Source organism: Nuphar pumila, chromosome 14 (assembly GCF_984573655.1).
Source record: "Nuphar pumila chromosome 14, dmNupPumi1.hap1.1, whole genome shotgun sequence".
In the NCBI taxonomy this organism is placed as follows: Eukaryota; Viridiplantae; Streptophyta; class Magnoliopsida; order Nymphaeales; family Nymphaeaceae; genus Nuphar; species Nuphar pumila.
In genome coordinates, this window is record NC_143262.1 from 10,483,383 (window position 1) to 10,506,501 (window position 23,119).

Consider the following 23,119-nt stretch of genomic DNA (forward strand, 5'->3'; position numbering starts at 1 on the left):
CGCGTTGTGTGAATTTATAACTCATTTTTCTATAGATGATGTTTTGCCTGCACATGACCCACCTGCACCAGTTGTTCATACAAGTCATGAGACAATGTTGGATGCAGAGACTTCTTAGTCTGACACAAGAAGACTCATTCAAATAGTGTATATCGATAATCGACCATAAGTATTTCATTTTCACTTATCCTATACTTATCTTATAAATATTGTATATTGATAGTTAATGTGTACCAATTCATGTGCAACGTGAGGTTCGAGCCACAAGAAGTAATATGAGAGATTAAAAATTCACTAGTTTAATATCTACCAAAATCGGTCGCTTAATAAAAAGAGTACCCGAAGGAGTTGTTAGACAGATTATGATCCTCATTCATGGTATACAATCGTTTCTCACAGTTAATGTGTGTCATATTTAATTTTTTGTTATAGTCATGTCTACTAACTTTCTGAAAATATTTGTAGGCTTCGAATCGCTTCGCGACTACGATGAAGGAGCAAGACGCGATGAAGGTGTGACAGAAGGTGACTGCCAGTCGATTTGCAGACATGCTACACAATATGAAGATTGCAACAAGAAAAGCATCTGGCAGGATAGATGATTCACTGCAGTGGAAGGGGCATGAACCTTCTACTATTAGGTCAGATGTTTGGGATGCAATGTGCGACAAGTGGGTAGAGCATGAATTTTAAAACTGCTCAGCGAAGGCTGCACAAAACTGAGCAAAAATGCTTGATGCTCATCTACACACAAGTGAATCTAGGACTTTTGAGAGCCACCTGAAGAAAATGGTAACTCATCAATATATATTGTCAATTTTATAAGTATTGTTGCATACGTGTTAAATAATTTTTTTATCATTTAACTTTGCAGGAAATAGAAAAAAGGAGGCATTGTGCCATACAAGGATGTGTTTGTTGAAACACATAAACGCAAGACCATGGGAGAGTTCATATCAGAGAAGGCGAGAATGACATCGGTATGTATTTATTGTATTAATAAACATTATAATATACAAGTTATCATAAATATTGTAATTCTTAATTATTAATTCATACTGTAATCATTACTTTGTAGGAGTCATATAAGCAACAGATGGTAGAACGATATGGCGATGACTCCACTCAGCATCAACTTTTTGATCCTGCAACATGGGTGTCTGCAACAGGTGAACCCAAAAAGGGTCGTGTGTTCAGGTTTGGAAGTAATATGAACACCTCACCAGTCGTTGCCCCCTCCAGTCACGGCTCACAGAGTTCTCCCGCCAGCATAAGCTCCAAGCATCCGACTGACCTGCTTAATTCTTGGGATGGTGTACGCCAGTTTGTTAAGGACACAATGCGTGACTATTTACATGAAGCAATTTTCGACGTTGTCCGTAATGAATTGTGCAACTTTTTTTGGGACAGAGGAACTTCGTCTGCAGGTGCCTCTCAGGTATGAAAGTTTCATGTGATGTATTGCACGTCGTTAGATTTCAAGCTAGTATATGCATGATTAGAATACATATTTGCATGATTGAATCATTATGAATTTTTTATGTCAGCCTTAGAACACATCTGAATTCTGTTAATATCCTTCACTTTATTGCTAGCTAGATTATGTGTAATTCACTCATGTTACTTTGATTGCCTTAACTTAGGTGCATTGCGTATAATTTATTTTATTATATTTTGTTTATCAATACTAACCTTTCTTTTCTCGTGTAGGATGTTGGAGATAATCAGCGTAGAGGAGCTGAAGGGGCAGATCGAGACAATGAACAAGATGATGTACAGAATCTTGGCAATGATTAGATTCATGTGTTGAATTTGTTGTACCTTCTTGTTGTTTCAAAAAAAACTCTTTGTAAATGTTCACTTGTAAATAATTAGAACTTGATGAGGATTATAGTGGATTGATAAATTATTTTAGTTACTTTTTATATGTATTTTTTATGTGTACTTTGTTTTTTATACACAAGAAATATAAATTGTACAGAAAATATAAATTGTATCATGAGAATTTTTTCTCGATATTTATGTTTTAAACAAATTTTTTTGTTAAATTTTTTTTATTGTTTGCGACGGATATTATCCGTCACTATTTACTATCGGCGTCTAATTTAGCGATGAATTAAGGACGAATATTAATCCATCGCAAAAGTGAATCGGCCAATGTTTTTGCAACAAATTTTAATTCATCGCTACAATAGCGACGAATTTTAATCCGTCGTCAAACCAAAATCTCCGTATATTAATGACGACCTTGCGACAAATCATGGCATTCGCTAATTCATCACAAATTAGAGACGAAACTTGTGGTAGATAGTTTTCATCGCTAATTAGTGATTATAATTTTGCGATAGAAGTTATTCGTCGTTAAGCCGACGCTAATCCGTCTTTAAACTGTTTAGCGACAGATTGGTGACGGATTGAGGTCGTCGTTGATCCACAAATTTTTTGGTAGTGTTCTTCCAAAGTTAAAACCATCATGGAACAAAGTTTGACCATTAGGGTCAGAATGAGTAATTTCATTTTGGGAAAAACAGGAAAAAAACTTCACAATATTTGATTCTTCTTCACCAACTGGGGGGGGGCTTTGCGGGTTGGTAGGATCTGTTAGTGCACGTCTCCTTGTGGTGGGACGTTGTAGGTTCAAACTCAAGAGGTACGTTGAATAATAACTGGTGGGGGTCTGCCTAACCCAACTTGCCTTTCAAAAAAAAATTGATTATTCTTCCTTTCATTTCTTAAGTTCTTGTCTTTGATCTTGGACTTCTTTGCAAGAGGATTCAGATATGTCTTACTCAGGAATCTTGTTTGTATTACGCTTTTCAACTTAAATGGCAATGTGGTAGAAAAACTGAAAATTGTGTTTTGGTTGTTCTGATGGCAAAATTGGCGTTTGATTGGCAGAAGAGTCAAAACGTTTCCATCAAACAAATTTTGTGGAGCTCGACCTCTACATATAACAACAGTAAAGACAGCTAGATTATGTCAAGTATATATTATATATTTCACTGGCGCTTGCCCGTTTTGATTCCTTAACCACAGTCTGATTTTAACCTTTGAACTAAGATAAAGGAAATTTTTTTGTTAGATCTTGACTTCTAGAATCTTAACAACAAAATCAAAGGTTTGGTTCCCAATATTTTTGACAAACTGAGGAAAAAGACCTGAAGTCAATTCAAGGCCCACCTGAGTAAATGGCCAGAAGTAAAATACTTAGTTTAACCAGTTTTATATAGTTATGTTACTGAGTTTCGATCTGAAGCTGGTTTTATTATCTTGATTATGTATGTAATTTATGAATACAACTCTCAAATGCATTAGAAAAAAAAGTTGTTTAAGGGAAAATTAAGTAGAGATTTTATTCAGTCTCCTATACTAATGCCAATACTGACTTCACAAACCAATACTGTAAAATACATAGGTCATGTCTTTTTCTTTTTTGTTCGCTAAGCGAAGGGAAAAACCTTACTGCACCTTGGCAGGCCTCTGATTGTTTAAACCCTTGAGGTTCTAAGTACACCCAGCTTCGACCTTGCAGTAAGGGACACTCAACCATGGTCCTTAATATCCCCTCAAAATTAATAAAAAAGGCAAAGAAATCCCCCTTTTCCAGTCCTTGAGACACGAATCTACTATGAATTCTATCGACTCTTCTATAAAATTCGACAGTGAATCAGTGTTCTTTTTTAATAATGAGCGTGAGTTCCTAAATGTTTTAATAATTTAACTAGTACCCCTCAGATTCAATCTAGAATAGAAATATTAAATCTTTAGAGAGAGAGAGAGAGAGCTCCATTCATATCTAGTATTATTGAATACAGACAAGGTGGCGGTGGAGAAAACACTGAAGTTCATTAAAGAAGATGGATTCATTAGTGGGTTTGGTTCAAACTCTCAATGAGGTCAAAGAGGGGAAGAAGACCATAAATTATACACGGCGGCGTTTTAAGTTCTGACCCATCTTGGACTTCTCACTTGGTTGTGAGCGTGAGATCCTTCCAAATCTACACCCTCTCTCTCTCTCTATAGAGTGGAGAGAACACGAGGTCATTGTTAGACACTTAAGGCTCATACTCTGATTTAAGATTTGAATCTTGGTGGTGGTTCTAAATATACCCATTTGCTCTCTCTCTTTCTCTCTCGTTACTGTGGAAGAGAATTAAGAAGGGGGAAGCGAGAAGCGGGATTGCTGTCGGCAGGACTATTATCTATTCACTCTTTACTTGGTTTCCGTTTGCTTTGGGTAATTCTGGTGTTGGTTTTAGAATTTAAAGTATGCATTGAAGCACCGACGCCCGGAGCGGTTACTATGGTCTATCGATGCATCAGCAAGGAGGGAACTGAATCCTCTCTAAGGTGGAGCAGCGGCAGAGCTTCCCTCGTCACACTGTTTCTCTATTGCAGCTCTGCCGCTTCTCTGTGAGGCTTTCTGCTGAGTTGGGCGTTCAGAGTTGTGCCTCCTCATCTTTAATTCAGGGGTGAGTTTTTCTTCCTTTCTTTGTGTTTCTCAATGGTGGTGGCCCGAGACTCTGAGCCCGCGTTTCTCTTCTGAGAAATGGGGGTCGGATCTTGGCGGGGGAACTCGATTTCTAGCTTCCCAGATCGCGAATTGGTGCTGAGGAGAGGTGGGTTTTGTGCATTTGTACGTGGCTGCAGGTGGGAGGATGTCGCGTCCGCTTCAGCGAGGCAGCAGGCGCGTCTCCGATGGCGGCAGCGATCCGAGCGATTCGCAGGTGAAGGACAGAGGTGAGAAGGAGGGCGTGCAGAGAGCTCGCTCCTTGGGTAGCTCGTTCGAGCTCACGTCCCTATTGAAGTTTTGGAGCAGAAGGGCTAGTCTTTCTCTTGATGATAGCCATGGCAAGGTGAATTCGAAGCCGTTTGACGACGAGAACGGCCTCGGATCTGGTCCGAAGGATCTGCCATTGCCGTCCAGCAGGCTCGAATCCGGCGCGCTCAATGTGCCCCGGAGCCGGCCCAGCTTGTTCCTTCGGTTGCTCAAATCCGGTCTGGTTGTGGTCATTCTTCTTGCTCTGTGCGGGTCTTTCTGGTGGACGCTCACGATGCCGACGACGCCGAGTACGAACGCTTATAGGGGTTATCGGCGGCTTCAAGAACAGGTCATGGAGGATTTTTCAGATATTGGGGTGCTCTCACTTGGGCTGGCTAATCTCAGAGAGTTAGATTTCTGCCCCCCGGAATTGGAAGACTACGTTCCTTGCTTCAATGCTACTGCGGGTTCGGAGGAAGGATCTGCGGATAGCCAGCAGTTCGATCGATACTGCGATCCGAAGTCGAAGCAGAATTGCTTGATCCTTCCGCCAAGGGATTACAGAGTCCCCCTGAGGTGGCCTACAGGGAGAGATGTGATATGGAGTATGAATGTGAAGATTACGCCCGAGGAAGTCGTTTCGTCGGGAAGCTTGACGAAAAGGTGAGTTGTGTTTCTCTGTGAGCTTACTTGTTCTGAATATGAGGATGGATCTCGATTGATTCCGATTTGTTAGAACTAATTCATGCTCTGAATTCTTGGTTTTTCTTGTTTTTACTGCTTTTCTGTTCTTTGTCATTGTTGGCGTCACATAAAATTAGTCAGCTGGCGCTTTTTATCCTCTTATTTTGTTCTACTGGGGGAAATTGTATAATAAAATGATCATCATAATTGCGAGAAGTTAGATCTTTCTTGTGCTTAATTTAATCATAGGGTTCATATGTTTTCAGGATGATGATGCTGGAGGATAACCAGATTTCCTTCCGGTCTGAGGCTTATCTTGTTGATGAAGTTGAAGACTATTCACATCAAATAGCAGGAATGATTGGGTTGCAAAACGAATCTGATTTTGTTAATGCTGGTGTGAGTATCCTTTTCTTTATTCTTGTTCAAATCTTAGTCATCTATTTATTACCAGCGAAGCCTGTACTCTCCTAAACTGTGCAAATAATCAATTCAATTTTGCTATACTGAGGTTGATCTTGACCTGTAGTTTTGCTTTTATACATAATTGATTCTGGTTTTAGAAATTTTTTTCTACCTTGGCTTAGAAAAATAGGTCAATGAAAAAGGATGGATTTACTAGTTTGTTGTTGCTACAATGAAATCTCGCTCAATTCTTTGCTGCATGAATTCTGTTGAAACTGAAATTTGAATGCTGATTTTCGTCTTCTAGGTACTGACTTGTTCTGTATTTTGATGTATGTATTGCAGGTTAGAACTGTTTTAGATATAGGCTGTGGTTATGGTAGCTTTGGAGCGCATCTCTTTTCAAAGCAGTTGTTGACAATGTGCATTGCAAATTATGAGGTTAGCGGGAGTCAGGTTCAGCTAACCCTTGAACGAGGTCTTCCGGCAATGATTGGTTCTTTTGGTTCAAAACAATTGCCATATCCATTTCTTTCCTTTGACATGGTCCATTGTGCAAGATGTGTAGTAGAGTGGAACCTAAAAGGTACTATATTTCTATCATTCTAAACTAGACCTGCATTTGAATGTATTATATAGTGCATACCAAAGTGAGAAGTTTAGTACCTACAGAATATATAAATCTACATGTGAGTCTCTCTCTCTCTCTCTGTATATATATATATATATATATATATATATATATATATATATATATATATATATATATATATATATATATGGAGAGAGAGAGTATGTATTTAGGTAATACATGCATCCCTTTCTACCATGTGGACCCTGGCTTATACTTGGACATTCTACAATCATATCCTACCATTCTTCTGCAAAAGGTTACGACTATGGCATGCTTGAAGGTGATTGCACTAATCCATATGTCGTAGTACTAGTACCAACCAAGATGAATCTTTATCTACATGATTCTAGTCCAGTGACTGAGGTGAAGAGTAAACATCTAACTGTTAACTCTTTCTAGGCATGCTTTGAGTTTTTTATTGCAATACAGATACATATTGAAGGGCATATGAAGCTTTCTGAGTTGACAAATTCCTGAAAACCTACTAGAAGCCATCTGATTTCAGTTCTAATTAGTGGCATTTATCTATGATGCCATTTTCCTTTTGAAGTATCCGATATAGGGCCAGTACAGAGTTTTACCATGGCCTTTGTTTTATGCAGGTGGCGCTTTCCTTATTGAGGCCGATAGAGTTTTGAGGCCTGGAGGCTACTTTGTCTGGACCTCACCAGTCACAAATACTCACAGAAAAGCACGTAACAAAGAGAACCTGAAAAAATGGAACTACATTCGTAATTTTGCTGAAAACCTTTGCTGGGATTTGCTGTCCCAACAGGATGAAACTGCTGTTTGGAAGAAGACGAGTAAAAGGGACTGCTACACCTCTAGGTGAGGAGCAGACAACAGTTTTTTGTTTTGTAATTCCAGTTTATTTTTATAACTTTGCATTGCTCCAAAGATAAAACTATGCATGGAAGTCATATATCATCTGCTTTCTGTGTTGCTAATTATAAGTTGCTGCATGATTTGCAGGAAACCTGATACACGTCCTTCTATCTGCACGAAGGGACGTGATATTGAATTTCCATACTATCGGCCACTTGTGTCTTGTATAGGAGGAACTCAAAGTCGTCGATGGATTCCTATTGAAGAGCGTACAGCCTGGCCTTCTCGTGCTAAACCAAATTCGACTGAGCTTGCTCTATATGGTATGCATTGCTGATGCACTACCTGGGAAATGGTCATATTTACTCCTAATTTTTACAATGATACTCAAAATGTCAGCCAGTATTTGTAAATAGAAAAAGATCTGAACATGCTATTTTAACATTCCTTTTCACCGATTCATCAGTAACAAATTTCTTTTATACATTAGGTGTGCACAAAGAAGACATTGACGATGATAATATAAGCTGGAACCTGATAATCCGAAATTACTGGTCTCTTCTCTCACCTCTAATATTCTCGGACCATCCAAAGAGACCTGGTGATGAGGATCCTTCTCCACCTTTTAACATGCTTAGAAATGTAATGGATATGAATGCTCATTTTGGTGGCTTTAATTCTGCTTTGCTGGATGCTGGAAAATCTGTTTGGGTCATGAATGTGGTGCCTGTTGAAAATCCAAGTTATCTTCCCCTTATATTGGACAGAGGATTCATTGGTGTTCTACATGACTGGTACGTGAAATCATTTATACCTCATTTCTGAGATATTTTATGGTGATATACATACTTTTGGTTGAGAAAAACATAATCCACTGATTTGGTTGTCCCCATGTCTGTTGTTCTTCACGTTGAAGCTTAAAGAGGTCTCCACTTTTTTCTGTTAATTAGGGTCCAGCAATGTGGCTCATGCAGTTCTATGTTCTGTGGTATTCAAAGGAACATGCCATGCATTGAATTTCCCCAGTCTTGAATCACGTCTTGTGATTTTAGTCTGTCTTCTTAAGCTTCGTGTTCCTTGTGTATTTCTCTGTTGGATGGAATCCATCATCAAATTCATATGGCATTCAGTTTGGAATGAAATTTCACTATCAAGGTGGAATGATGTCTACCTTACCCAGAGCTAAGGTGGATGGAGGCCGTTGCTGTGATGAATTTATGCTTGGGATGGCATAATCAGGTCTCATGCTTACCCTAGTTCTGCCTTGCCCCAAGAACACTGCTGCCCAGACCTTGGAGGAATTCCCATTGGCATAAAGTGGTGTCAGATGATAACAAGAAATTACCTATCGTTAGCTCACGATCATATCTTTTTTTTATGATCTTCCTGGCCTTAGAACAATCAGTTAACCCCCTGAAGCTATTGATAGCTACTATTTTGTTTTCTCACATTCTCCCACCTTTTCTGTTCTTGGTGGGTTGTTTGTTTGTTGCATTATTTTTTAGTTCCTACACCGTGTATGCCAAGTAGGCAACAGCAGTTGCAAAGGCACTGAAGAGCAGAAACTTTAGCTCCCCAGTGGACAAAGCTGATAGAATATACAAGCTTAAATGAACTTACACATGCTCTTTGGGTTTTCTGTCACATGTTCTGGTTTATTTTGTAAAACCAATGCAGTTCTTGAACTTTATTTTTTAATATCTGAAATGCTTTGGAACTTAGCATTTCATTCAGTCCTATGATTTTCTGTCTTTTTTCAGGTGTGAAGCATTTCCTACATACCCCAGAACTTACGATATGTTGCATGCTGATAGCCTGTTTTCACTTGAAAGTGTGCTCCAGCACAGGTGTACCACATTTGACATATTTTTGGAGATGGATCGTTTACTTCGGCCAGAGGTGATGTTTGAACTCAGGCTTTCTGAAACTGCCTTTCTTTATGCATAAGTATCATAGTCATTACGTGATATTAGTACTATTATCTGAAGGGCTGGGCTTTAGCTGTGCTATCTTGTAGTTTATTATCCATTTGTTTCACACGATTGATGAACCATAAGAAACTGCAATTGTAATTTGTGTTAGAACCATTAATTTTCCCTCAATAGTTTTCTCTTCCTGTTTATTAAATGAGTTCTCCTTGAGGAAGTTAAATGCTTGAAATTGTTGTATTAACTAATTGTTTAATTGGTGCTCTAAATGATGTTCACTCATCCATGCGTACAATTTAAAAAATCGTGCTTCCTGAATAATTCAATTTGTCAACAAAATCGGTTAGATCTTTGGGGCAACCATGTGGAAACTGTAAGGAAACAGTTTACAAGTTGGATTCTCTGGTTTTGTATTCCCTAAACTCAAGTACAAAATTAGTAAGTAAATAAATTAACTACTGCTGATGTGTTAATGGTCTTGAATAAACCAGGTAGTATTTTTTTGGCATCACTCATCACCTGTCCTTTAGAGTATATTCCTGAATATCTGCTCCTTTTTTATAACATGAAAATCTGAGTGTGGGTACAGCATATTTTGTTCGTTATTGATCTTGATTTTGTCTTTCTTTTTCAAGATGTGATATTAGTTGAATCTCCCAACTGTTGAACATGAACCATATCTAAGGTAGTGGTGCCTGGGGTCAAAAAGCTTGATATGATTTGTAGGCTTCCTAAAAAATTATTATATAGCATAAAAGGAAAAAAAAAAGATCATTGAAAATTATCCCACTGTTATGGCTCAAAATCCCAAAATCCTACCCAAGGGGTATGTCGTGTATTAGACTAGGGCATAGCCTTGTCCTATCTTGATTAACAACAGAAATTCATTTCCAATGAAAAGAAGAACCTTTTTCCTTTTTCTTTTTCTGCCTTTGTTTCATGAGGACAATGGAAGGCTCTCAAGTGGAGCCTTTGGAATGTCAACTCCACAGGGCGTTATTGATCTAAGAAATAACTTCTCATACTACCACGAATTCTGCTAGGATTTAGTCATTTTCTTGTTTATGTAGCATCAGCATAAAAAATGTAAAATAATTCTTGGTTTTCTGAAAATAATGAAGTCAACTCCATGGGGCGTTATTGATCTAGGAAATAACTTCTCACACTACCGCAGGTTCTGCATGGATTTAGTCATTTTCTTGTCTATGTAGCATCAGCATAGAAAATGTAAATAATTCTCGGTTTTCTGAAAATAATGAAAAGTATCAAGAGATAACGTCAGCCGGGTCTGGATATTGGATCCACATCCAGTACCCAGATCCAGCGCGAATAGGAGCTCACATTTCCTACTTTGTGTGGTTTCCTTATAATTGCTGTTTCCTTTATTATTCAGTTTTCCTCTTGTATGAGGAAATATGCCTTTGTATTTCAGTTTCCTTATTGCATAAAGAAATAGGTAGTGTTGTAATTTGTAAAGGACTGTATCTCATAGTCTATAAATAAGAGCATCCTATCTCACGGTTCCTCATTGGGAATCGGTTCAGCAGCAGCCCCTGTTCTTCTTTTCTCCTCCTACTTCTTGAGAGTGTTCTGGACATTGAGAGGTGCCATATTTGTTAAAAAGTTAGGGGGAAAATAAGTGCATGCATTTTCACAGAAATTTCCAACTGAACTATCCATTAACATGACTGGTGGTTAGGTGTGAAATGCAACTGTCATTTTAGCTGCATTCTTAGCACCATTTATTAACGCATATTAAACAAACTGATGTATCCTATGCAGGGTTGGGTGATTCTCCGTGACAAGTCTTCTAACATTGATATGGCTAGATCCCTTGCCACACAGATGAAATGGGATGCACGTGTGGTAGAAGTAGAAAGTAATAATGAAGAGAGACTCCTCATCTGCCAAAAGCCGCTCATCAAGAAACAACTATAGTGGGAAGATGTCTGTTTCATATTTATTTTGATTTTTTTAAACCTTTGGAGGTAAAAGAACATTAATTTTTCCGTGATAGTTGAATATTATAAAGTTCCACCAAAGAAGAAACCCTAAACATACAAGAGAAAGGAAATCAAAGACTTGAGGGGGATAGATTAAAACAGAGGTGGATGTGATTTAAAATCCGAGGAACCGCAAGGTGTCCTTGGGACATGTAACATGTGCAGTTGAAAAGAGCATGATAAAGGGTTCTGTAATTGTCAATTTGTAAGGATACAGGAAACTCTGATAAAAATGATGAGATTCTTGTCAAAGCTACTGAATAATGAACGATGTAGTCAATTCATAAAAAGGTTAATTAATGATATTCATGTACAACCTGGTTACTTGATTCTGTTCTTCCTCTTCTGACAGGTTTCTTTGGGTTGGGGGTTGGGGTTGATGACATTTTACATGACAGGGTGAAGGAATTTTATATGCTTATATGTAAATTCGACTCTTGTTTCTACTGTCTTCTGTATGGTCGAATTAACTGAATATATTACAAGGTTAAAAACTTACAGTGGCAAATCTGTGGAGGTTTTTGCACACCAGACTACACTGTTTTGACGCTTAGCAATCTTTGAATTTTCTGCTCTACCAGAGAACGCTCCCCACAAGTTGCTCTTGACATTGGAATCTCATTATTAGTTGGCTTGAGTTATTTTTTTGCCTTTTTATAATCATTAAACTTCAACCGAACCAGTTGTTTAGTGTACTACACTGCCATAGCGTTGCTGGTGTATGGATTCACAGCTCAAAGAAGATTGTCTGCATTGTATAGTGTTCAACACTCATATCTGTGATAAACCATTTAATCTAACCCCACACTTTCACATGCAACCGAATAGTCATTTACTTGGTGACAATCCAAGAGTCACCTTCATTAGTCATCCATGGGTACCTCATGTCATGCCTAATGCTAAAACGTGCTGCATATATAGTATGATGTCAGAAAAAGTAATTCCTCTGCTTGCAGGGACCCCAAATACTCTGCTGCTGACACTAACAGGGGCCACTGCCCATTCATGGCAGTAACATTCTTTATCAACCTATCAACGGGGGCTCCACTTGTCTGGCAGGAGTGGTTAGTGCACGTCACCTTGTGTTGGGATGTTGCAAGTTCGAAAACAATGGTATATAGTTGTATAACTGGTAGGGGTCTGCCTAACCCCAGCTTTCTCTGTCGAGAAAAAAAATTTCTTTATCAACCTATCTCACTATACCGGCCACTGTACGTTCAATTGCAGTAGCATTCCTCATCAATAGCACCTCACCCAAACATGTGGAACCATCTTGGCCCAATGCCATGCCACAGCTAGGGCTGGACAATGGGACGGCCTAGCCAATGGGCCATTGACTGGGGTGGCCCAGTTCAGGCCAGCCTGCTACCAAATGCCTGGCCCATGGCCTAACCGTTAAGCTTATGGGCGTAATTGGGCAGGGGCCATGCTGCAAATAAATTTTATATATATATATATATATATATATATATCAAAGCTTATGGTGGTGCAGACTTGATTTATATAGATCAAAGCTTCATAAGCAAAATCTAACTGTTGATCATGTTTAGCATATTCTATTTATTATTTTTATTTATGAAAGTTGACTCAAATATGAATTTATACTACTTTTAAACCACCCTTATTTTCATGAATTGTGAGCTGTTGATTTTCACCATCTCAAAAATGAAATCTTATGGTGCATTGGACATGATAAAACCTTATATACTAAATAAATCATGCTTAACACATGTTTAAAGTTAGATTTAACATTTGGTGGCTAGATCTCTGCAAAAAGAGTGTACCACCATATAATATTATGGTACATGACCAGTCAGACAGGTCACTGCATGCCCAGCCCTAACCATAATTAGTTTATCAAGAGCCACATTTCATATCGAGCTGTTTCAACTTAAGCATTACTACCACATAATAAAAAAGATTTTTTTTATTAAACAACCAATATTTTTTTTAAGAAAAAATAAATAGTCAAACACAATCTATATATATATATATATATTTGCTACTAATGAAGGTAAGAAACTAATAAGCTAGAAATCATAGGTGTAAATTGTATCAACTCCATCTAACGACATAGATGTCTTTAGCATGGTTTGTTTGCTAAGGATCAAGCTTTGGATGAAGCTTTTCTGATGTAAAAAAGTGATATTTTGAGTTACAAAATTTTGACAAATTGTGGGCCGTTAATTTTTTTGACCCTTTTAAAAACCTAATTATTTGTCATAATCACATAATTCAAAACAAGTTTCCTATTAAACAAACCATACAGATCACATCCGTAAGATTTGATCTAAAAAAAAATTAGAATTCATTAGTTCTTTACCTTCTTTAGTAGCCTATATATATGGGGGTTTGGTACCACCGTAATATGGTGGTACTGAATTATTGGCCGTTGGATCTCCCCAGATCCAATGGCTATTTCTCGTTTCTTTCATAACCCGTATAAGCTTGAACTTTTGTCTTAATTTTTTATTATTTTTGGGCCAATAATGGACGATTCACTTGAGTGTGCCGCACAGCTGAATCGGTGGCTAAACGATTCAGGGCTGATACCGATACTGACAACATTGCTTTAAACTCTCTCCCTCTCTGTCTAAATGCATCTACACTAAACGTACATACAGGGCAAGGGTCAAATTCGGGCTGAATCATTACTGATCCTAATCCTAATATAAAATAGGATCAGTAGATCCAAGTCTGAATTCGGATTCAAATCAGATTTAATTGTACTAGATAAGAGTGTAAGATCAAATTTGCATTAGAACATGATAGATCAAAATTTCTAATATGAAATAAGAATAGTAGATCGAAATATGAATTTCGGGTACAAATCAGATTTAAAGAGGTATGGTTGAATTCAGATCCAAATACATGTGCCACAGCTGGAACTAATAAAAATAGAATAAAAACAAGCCATTTACATGAGAAAAAATGCAACGAGATGATTTTGATATGAACCGAAATTAGGTTTAGGTTAAAATAATGATCCAAATTGGATCCATATCTTTAAAATAATTCGATTTTAACGAATCTATATCCAATCCAAATGAATGTTTGCATCTTATTTTATGGATCAGAATATAAACATAATGTGTTGGACTCAGATCAGATACCTAATTATATCCTAATTGCACCTTAAGTCCGGACCAAGTTTCATATGCATCTTTGGCTGGATTTTTATAATTTTTGTATAAAACCAATATAAGAAATCAAACCTTTACTGACACTAATATAGCGTTAGTAAAAGTGTCACCCGTAATACATTTATCGGTGCTAATGAATGGATTTTTACTGACTTTAAAATAGCATTAGAAAAAGTCTTTTCTGATCCTAGAAAAGCATTAGAAAAAAAACCTTTTTGGCGCTAAAAAGCACCCCAAAATATTTGTTCGCTACCTTTTTTGGTGCTAAATTAAAGCTAGAAATAATGTATCTTTTGACAATTTTGAGCGTAAAAAATGCTTTTATTCATTCATTGAATTTAGCATCAATAATATTTTTTTCGCTAATTTAGTTTTTTTTTCATGTATAACCTGCTCATACATTCATTCAATAATGGACCTATTAATATATACATTTATTCATTAAAAAATGAATAAGATCATACATACATACATTCATCAATTCATATAAAAATAAACCATTTCATACGTTCATTCAAAATGATAGCTCGTTCAATTCATTCATTCTAAAATGAATCAGCTCTTACATACATTGATATTTTTCATTCAATATGAAATAACTCTTATAATCATTTATTCATTTACCATCAAATACTTCATAACTCTAACACTGCATAACTCCAACATTCACATATAAAACTTTGTAAGAAACACAACATATACATATACATAAACCTACAACTATATTTATTCAACACTTCATAACTTTAACCCTCCATAACTCTAACATTCATATATAAAATCATACAAGAAACACAACAATTTTCATTCACCACTTCATAACTTCATCATTCACATATATACATACATAACTCTAACCTTATATAACTCTATCATGCACATATTCAACCTGCTATAAAAAAGTTTATGCATAAAGAGAAGATAGTTTGAAAGCTCGTGTATATATTTAAACCAATATGAAAAAAACAAGTTTTGTTTCAAATATATATAGATAGTTTAAAAGTTCATGAATTACATAGAGGAGAGACAGTCTCAGAACCGGAGGTGCACCACTTGTATTCAAGGCTAGTGAATAAACATAGATAAGATAATTACACACACACACATACATATATAATCAAATACAAATTTATATACATGATTAGAATATTTAGTTATATCAACTTACCTAAGGAGCTTATGAGAAACTTGATTGAAAGTTGGTCATCATTCTCAACAATAGTTCATTCAACCCTATAACATCATATTCCAAACATGTAAGTCGTTCTTGCATTACATCTATCTTCTTGTGATATACAATGTTTTGATGCAAAAATTTTGCTCGACTTAGACCTACACTAAAATACTTCCTAATTGGACACCCCCATGCCAAACATTTGTACACGTTCATATTTGTCTGGTCTCAAAACCTAAGAGAGGACATCCCCTTGTGATGGGCCATCAATGGATCCATTAGACATATGAGACAACTGAGCTATCTTGTCTCTGATCTCTATCTTCAAGACAATATATTAATTAAATAAGAATTATACATTTTATTTTCATATATAATTCTTTTATAGATAACAATGTACTCTAAATCAAATAGGCTTTATCATCATTTGATTTATTTTCGCAGTGACAACATCAAGTTTTTGGTTGGTACGAGTCATGCAAAGCATTTTCCTCGAGAAGGCCCTACCCCATCATCACCATCCTATGAATAAATGAAATATGATTAAAAAGTGTAAAGTCCTATACTTAATGACAACCATACAAAAAATATTACATTTATATTCTATTCTCGATATCATGCAAAAAATATTATATATATACTATTACAATCAAATATAATGAATGCATACAACATTAACATATAATGAAAAATACAAACCTTCAATTGACGAGAATCAAAATGATGCATCAAACATTCAGACTGTTTATTAGGGATGTAAGGTAGAGGTGTAGCGAAGTGCTCATTGAGAGTATTATATTGCTTGTAGATCATTCTATGCTCAAACCTAAAGTTTTTTTAAGTTCTAGTGCATTTCTTCAGCACCTATCCTTTCATCATTTTTAGAATTTCATACTTTGTTTGCATTATTAATAATATATGTATCTTACCTATTGTTGAAGAAATAAATGGTAAATATCAAATCAATTAATATATATATATATATATATATATATATATATATATATATATATATATATATATATATATATATATATATATACCAGAACTAAAGCTTAAGCATCCTCCTTATAAGAATATGGTAATAAACGATAGGTAAAAAACTGTAAAGCTAACTGGTAAGGATCTCCGATAATGGTTCCTATGAAGCTACTAAGGTAATTCAATTCTCATCCTATAGGTTATCTATACTTATTAATGAGAACCTTATGCTTGTCTCATGCTAAGGATTACAGTAACCAAAGCACATGCACACCCTCTTGTCCTTCTAATTACTTAATTGAAAAGACATGCATTGATAACTTGTTAGTTACCATAAACAACATTGCATTATTAATACGACATAGCGAATACCTAATGACTCAGCAGACATTTCTGATTTCTGCGTCGATGCTTGTGACGATACTAGTCTATGATTTTGCATCTATTAAAAAATGAATAATAAGTAAAAATCAAAATTATATATAAAAAATTAGATCTAGCATACATTTACTCAATATCTTATAAAATTAATAATTAAAATATAAACCCCTAAAATCTAAATCATATATAAGAAAAAAATATTAATTTAGCATGCTTTCACTAAATAGATTACAAAATTAGGAATTAAAATATAAAACCCAAAAATTCTAAATCATATATAAGAAAAAAAAAACTAGCATGCATTCACTAAATAAATTATACAATTAGAAATTAAAATATAAAACTTCTAAAATCTAAATTATATATAAAAAAACAGATTTAACATGCATTCACTAAATAGATTATAAAATTATGAATTAAAATATAAAACCCTTAAATTCTAAATCATACATAAAAAAAAATAGATTTAGCATGCATTTACTAAATAAATTATAAAATTAAAAATTAAAATACGAAACTGCTAAAATCTAAATCATATATAGGAAAAAAATATTTAGCTAACATTCACTAAATAAATTATAAAATTAAGAATTAAAATACAAAACCCCTAAAATCTAAATCAATTATAAGAAAAAGATTGATTTAGCATGCTTTCACTAAATAAATTTTAAATTAGCAATTGAAATTTTAAAACCTTAAAATAAAAAAATAAAAAAAAAATACCATGCCAACACTACAAGAAACCTGTGGATTAGCGACGACCTAAATCTGTCGCTAATCCATCGCTAAACAGTTTAGCGACAGATTAGCGTTGGATTAGAGATGGATAGCTTTCATCGTGAATTTTTTGACGCTAAGTAGCGACAAAACTTATTTGTCGCTAATTTGCAATGGATTAGCGACGAAAATGATCTGTCGCGAGTCTGTCACTATTTTAAATTAGCGATGGATAATATCCGTCGCGAGTCCTTCGCTATTTTAAATTAGCGACGAATAATATCTGTCACTAATCCATCGATAAATTTAAAAAAAAAATAAAAAAAAAATTTGCTCACTGCTGGCAGGTACTCCAGCAGCAATAGGCCGGACTTGGAGCGATTCGTCGGCGACGACGGAGGAGGAGGACAACCCACCACCGGATCCCAGCAAGCCGTACTCCCTCGACCCCAAGATCTCCGATTGGGTCTCGCAGAGGTCGGAATGAACCGATCTCGTTGTTGATGGCCATGACGGAGACGAGGCCGGTGCCAGAGCAGATGGCGTCGCGGAGGCGATCGAGGTCGAGGAGGTCGTCAGAACCGACGAGGAGGTAGGTGGCGTGGAAGCGACCTTCTCCCTGGCGCGCTCGACCGCCTCGTCCGACTCCCAGCCGTAGAGGTGAGTGCAGGAATGGGGGTTGCCGAAGCGACCAGTGAAGAAGGGAAGCATCGCGTCCAGCACCCGCGGGTCCACCGGCGACGTTGCCTGCATGTCCAAGTACAACGGCCGCCCCGCGATCCGCACGCCCTTCATCGAGATTCCTCCGCCCTCCTCTGTTGCGTCGGAGTTGGGCGACGACAGTTGCAGCGGTCGACATCGTCCAGCTGGATCGTCCGGTGAGCCTTATTGCAGCGAGCATGAGGCTCGGCTTCATCGACCAGCTGGAGCACGAGGCTCGGTTTAAATCGAACATCAGTTTAAATTTCGAACGAGGGAGAGAGGGAAAATTTCGCACCTTAGGTGGGACGATTTAAATCGAAAATTAGCGACAAAATTAGCGAGGGAATTTTTCCGTTGCTAATCTGTCGCTAATTAGCGACGGAAAAATTCCCTCGCTAATTTCGTACAGTTTTGCAATGAAATTTTTTTGTCGTTGATCTAACGATAATTAGCGACAGATTTGAGACAGAATTTATATCGTCGCTAATTTCAAAAATATTTCAAAGATTGGCGACGACTAATGTTCTCTTGCTAAGTTCATCGCTAATTTGCAACAGAAAAAATCAGTCACAAAGATCCGTCGCTAATAAGGGTTTTTCTTGTAGTGCGATACAGGCAGTAAGAGTGAGCATCGACGATGACGATAGTGGCCGATGAACACACACACAGAGAGAGAGAGAGAGAGAGAGAGAGAGAGAGAGAGAGAGAGAGAGAGAGAGAGAGAGAGGTGGTCGTCGGTGAATACAAAGAGAATGAGCGAGAGAGAGCTGCCAATAGTGGTGGTCGCTGATGATGGTCGATGTTGAACAGAGAGGCACACATATTTTAGAAGTCAAATTTTTTTAAATCCCTATTTTTTTATTGGTGTACTATTTATGTGTGTTAGAAAAACTAATCTTTACTGGCGTAATAAGTAGATGCTCCAATAAAATAACTTTTTCTGGCGCTATCCTCGGCACGCCAGAAAAAAATTATTATACTAGCACCCTATGTTTGGCCTTGGTATAACTTACTTTCACTGGCATTAAGTAAATATATTATTTCTTGTTGTGAAATAACTAAGCAATTAATAACCATGCAATCAATTGCTACAACAAAAATACCAATGACGAACAACTTGGTTGATCAATCATTATTTTAAATGTACCAATGTGGGTTGAGGTTGTCACTGGTAGTTGGAGGGAAGGCCTCAACCAACATTGGCACATGTGTGGTTACCAAGAGAGGGCACCATATCTCTCTCTCTGATATGGATGGTTTAGGGTTCTTAGATGGTTTTTACTTCTTTTTCTTTGTTAAAGATAAATGCCTATTTTTTAGGTGAGCCCTAGTTTTATTTATGTATTTTGACGGCTTAATTTCTATGTATTAAAGGTGTGGTTTATGCCAGACTGTCATGGCTTTTTTTTCACACTTTCTATCTCGCATGGAGAAGGAGTTTGACAGGTTGTTTGGGTCATGCGGCACACAACTTGTCTTAGAGGCGATGAACTACGTAAGCCTAACAGAAGCATATCTCATGCATGCTTAGCACAACAAAATTGTCTTAAGCAACCGTGTCAAACAGGTCGAAAGTGGGGCGATGCCAAAGTCTTTGGCGTATGAACCTACAAGCCAACGAGAGACGGGTGTGTCGCATTCGTGTGATGAGGGTGCGAGCAGTCGAGGGTCGATAGAGCCAGCTACTCGTTCGAATAAGTATCATGAACATTGGAGTGAGCATCAAGTTTTTTAGATGCACCGAATGAGGGGCGTATTGATTTTTTAGAACATGCGAGCCTCGCGGAGTGCAGCGTGCCCCCCACGAGGAACCCCCCTGCTACGATAGAGAAGACATTTTGCCCCCCAGTCTAAGTCAGTTGCTAGTATGACATAGCGAGACTCCCTAGCGAAGAGGAATCACCGTCACTCGACATGCACTCATTGAGCCCCTTGCAAGGGTGCAAGATTGAACGGCAAGGCGGACAACAAGAGTGAGCCCCATACATGCCTGGGATGCCTACGAAGAATTTGCATACTCGTGATCACCCCTATGCAATCCTATGTTCTACTCACGAGATATATAGGTTTCTCACTTCGAATCACATAGTGGTGCACCAATGCAAGTCAAAAGGAAGGTCCTCTATATAGGTGTTATGGGCGCTGACTCCCGTCATTTGAAAAAACCTTAATATCCCTTAGAAACACAATGCTTTTGTTTAGAATGGTGTTATCAAATGTAGACTTCTTTGTATTTTGCCGAAACAACAACACCAGGGTATTTCTCATATATGAATGTGTCAGCGAGATTTTGATCTTGGCTTTATAATTCTTAACGTGCATAGAGATATACAGTCTCGAAGTTCGGTGAGGCCTGCGTAGGCACTAACATGATACCTTCGGATGAAGTAGCTAATTTCTGTATTTTGACTTTACGGACATGTTCCCCACATATGATTGTATGGAAGAATACTCAACCATGACACTTAAAATCCGCATGAAAGTTCTCCGTTTGTGGACATGAAGTTGAGACAGGCTGCGAGTGGCACAATACTCCCAAAATATGACACATGTCTGTGGATGGCAGAAGAGACCCCCGTGGCATGGAGCATGGAGCTAAGCACTTCAGATGAAATGCACACATTATGACTTGCTTGCTGAGGTGCTAATGAGGAATGTTGCATTGCCTCGTGCCAGCATCGCATGCCATAGGCAAGACACAGACTTTTCACTTAGCAACGTACATGTCACCGTATGCCCCACCACAACGCATAGACTTTCGTCCGATAATCAATAAAGTTCAGCACATGAGGCATATTTTGCAAGCTTCTCATTTGTTTTTTCTGTTATGACCATTTTTTATTGTTTATTTTTATACCCTAATTAAGTATTCAGTGTTCACTGTGGTCATTATTGAGACATGGATTGTAAAGGTAGAATGAGAAATTTTGGATAATTCTGCATAGTGGCTTTTATCAATTTGGTAGTGGGTCCCAACGTGGTAGTGTTTATTTTTTTTATCCAAATCTAATCGCGGGTCTGATTGAAGTTGCTTGTGTGGTAGTTTTCATTCTGAAATATTTCTGATGATGATGATAACGGCGAACCAAGTTTTTACTAAGCAACCTTGAGTTCCAATAAGCTTATATAGAGTTACAAGTGAACAAAGGAAAACCAGTACACCAAAGTATGTAACACAAGCCTTGTAACGAAATGCTTCCTAGTTGGACTATCAAGATGGAGCAATTGGGAGGCAACGTTCAAGATTTTTCTTTCTTTTTTTAACGAATAATATCACAGATGGCACTAATTTTTAGCACAATACAATAATTGACAGTGAACTAAAAAATATATAAACATGACCAATTTATTATTTTCTTTACTGTTTTTGCTTGTGTTTGGTCAAAATCATGTTGCCTGATTTTTCCAGGCAACAACTTACTTTGCTCCTGATTTTTTTAGGCAATAACTTACGGCACTTGTTTTTACAGGCGACAATTGAGACAAGTGGTGACCAATTACGGCACTTTGAATTCCTGCTGGTTTCTTCTACGACATGATGCCCCCCCCCCCCGATGGTTCTGCTGGATGGCTAGGATTGATGCCCCCATGCCCCATGACACTCCCCATGCATGTTGCATCGAATCTTCTAATTTGAGATCCGAGTTCTCAAACACATTAAGTGATTCTTTGCTTGAAAGACTATAAGGATGCGTTTGATTGTCTTGGATCTAAGATTTGTAGTCCGATAAGAGAGGGAGGGGGGGGGGGGGGGGGGGCTGTGGTTCTGGGCACCACACCTTGATCCACGAAACCTCGATCGGTTCACCTCAGAGATCAGAGGTAATCAAACACACCCAGGCTTGCAGACTCCTCCCACTTGTGCGAAATATTCGTGAATCTGAGGCCATTCTTGGATCTCAAATCTCCCGTGTGTGAAATGGGGATTTGGTGTACGTAGGTCTTATATCAAATTCAATCATTGGATCTAAGATCCGAGGCATCAGAGGCACTCTTTAAGACTTCATGAAAATTGGTATCCTTTTTTTGTTGCTGTGGTATATACTCGGGCCGACCCTAGACTAGATCCTTCATTAGGTTTGGTATGTCTACAGGGTTCTTGGGTTCAGTCAGATCTGGGTTTGGGCACCTTACCAGCTATATATCATCCCATTCCAAAATTTACGTGATTATTCTGACTAATTTTCGCCGTCATCTTGGATCTTCTGAATTCAATTGCCCAATAGGGTCAGCCCTAGCTTATTGCCAGAACCTGGAGGTTTGACCTTGTTTGTAAGTTATTAGAATATCAATAAATATTTGACCACAATGACAACAACGGGGTGGTGGCGCAGTTGGTTAGCGCGTAGGTCTCATAGCTACAAAGAGTGATCCTGAGGTCGAGAGTTCGAGCCTCTCTCACCCCATAAACTTTTGTCTTTTTGCCCTTTTTCCTTTTTTTTCTTGAATATTTAAAGAGCAGTTTTCCAAATAAATTGATGCATTGTATCCTACTTATAGAGAGAGTCTTGATCATGGATTCACCGATTCCCATTCAATTTGAGTCCTTTGGCAATCATTTGGAGATGTAAATCGATCAGACTGGGTTTGAAAATAGGCATTACTGAATCCTAGTTTACTGGGTTTGAAAATAGGCATTCAGTAATGCCTAATCAGATTCGGATTCAGATAGGAACTGAGTAGCTATATACAGGGCTGTCAACGGGTCTGGTTTACCCGGACCCGAACCAAACCCTATAGTGTCCGGATATGGTGATAAATAAGAAGACCCGGGTATACT

At 37.5% G+C, this 23,119-nt stretch overlaps 1 protein-coding gene and 1 non-coding gene across 2 annotated transcripts; both read left to right on the forward strand.

The window, feature by feature from the left end:
* The first annotated feature begins 3,947 nt into the window (after positions 1-3,947).
* Positions 3,948-11,573, forward strand: LOC149816330 (putative pectin methyltransferase QUA2). The gene is made up of 9 exons (XM_089986845.1): positions 3,948-4,472; positions 4,651-5,425; positions 5,713-5,845; positions 6,197-6,437; positions 7,088-7,313; positions 7,458-7,633; positions 7,801-8,104; positions 9,071-9,209; positions 11,021-11,573. Exons 2-9 carry the CDS (start codon positions 4,659-4,661, stop codon positions 11,174-11,176), a joined length of 2,142 nt encoding a protein of 713 aa, XP_089842971.1. The 5' UTR covers positions 3,948-4,472; positions 4,651-4,658; the 3' UTR covers positions 11,177-11,573.
* Positions 11,574-22,658: 11,085 nt separating this feature from the next.
* On the forward strand, positions 22,659-22,745 carry TRNAM-CAU (transfer RNA methionine (anticodon CAU)). The gene is given in 2 exon segments: positions 22,659-22,696; positions 22,710-22,745. It is a non-coding gene; the product is annotated as a tRNA-Met (tRNA).
* Positions 22,746-23,119: the final 374 nt, after the last annotated feature.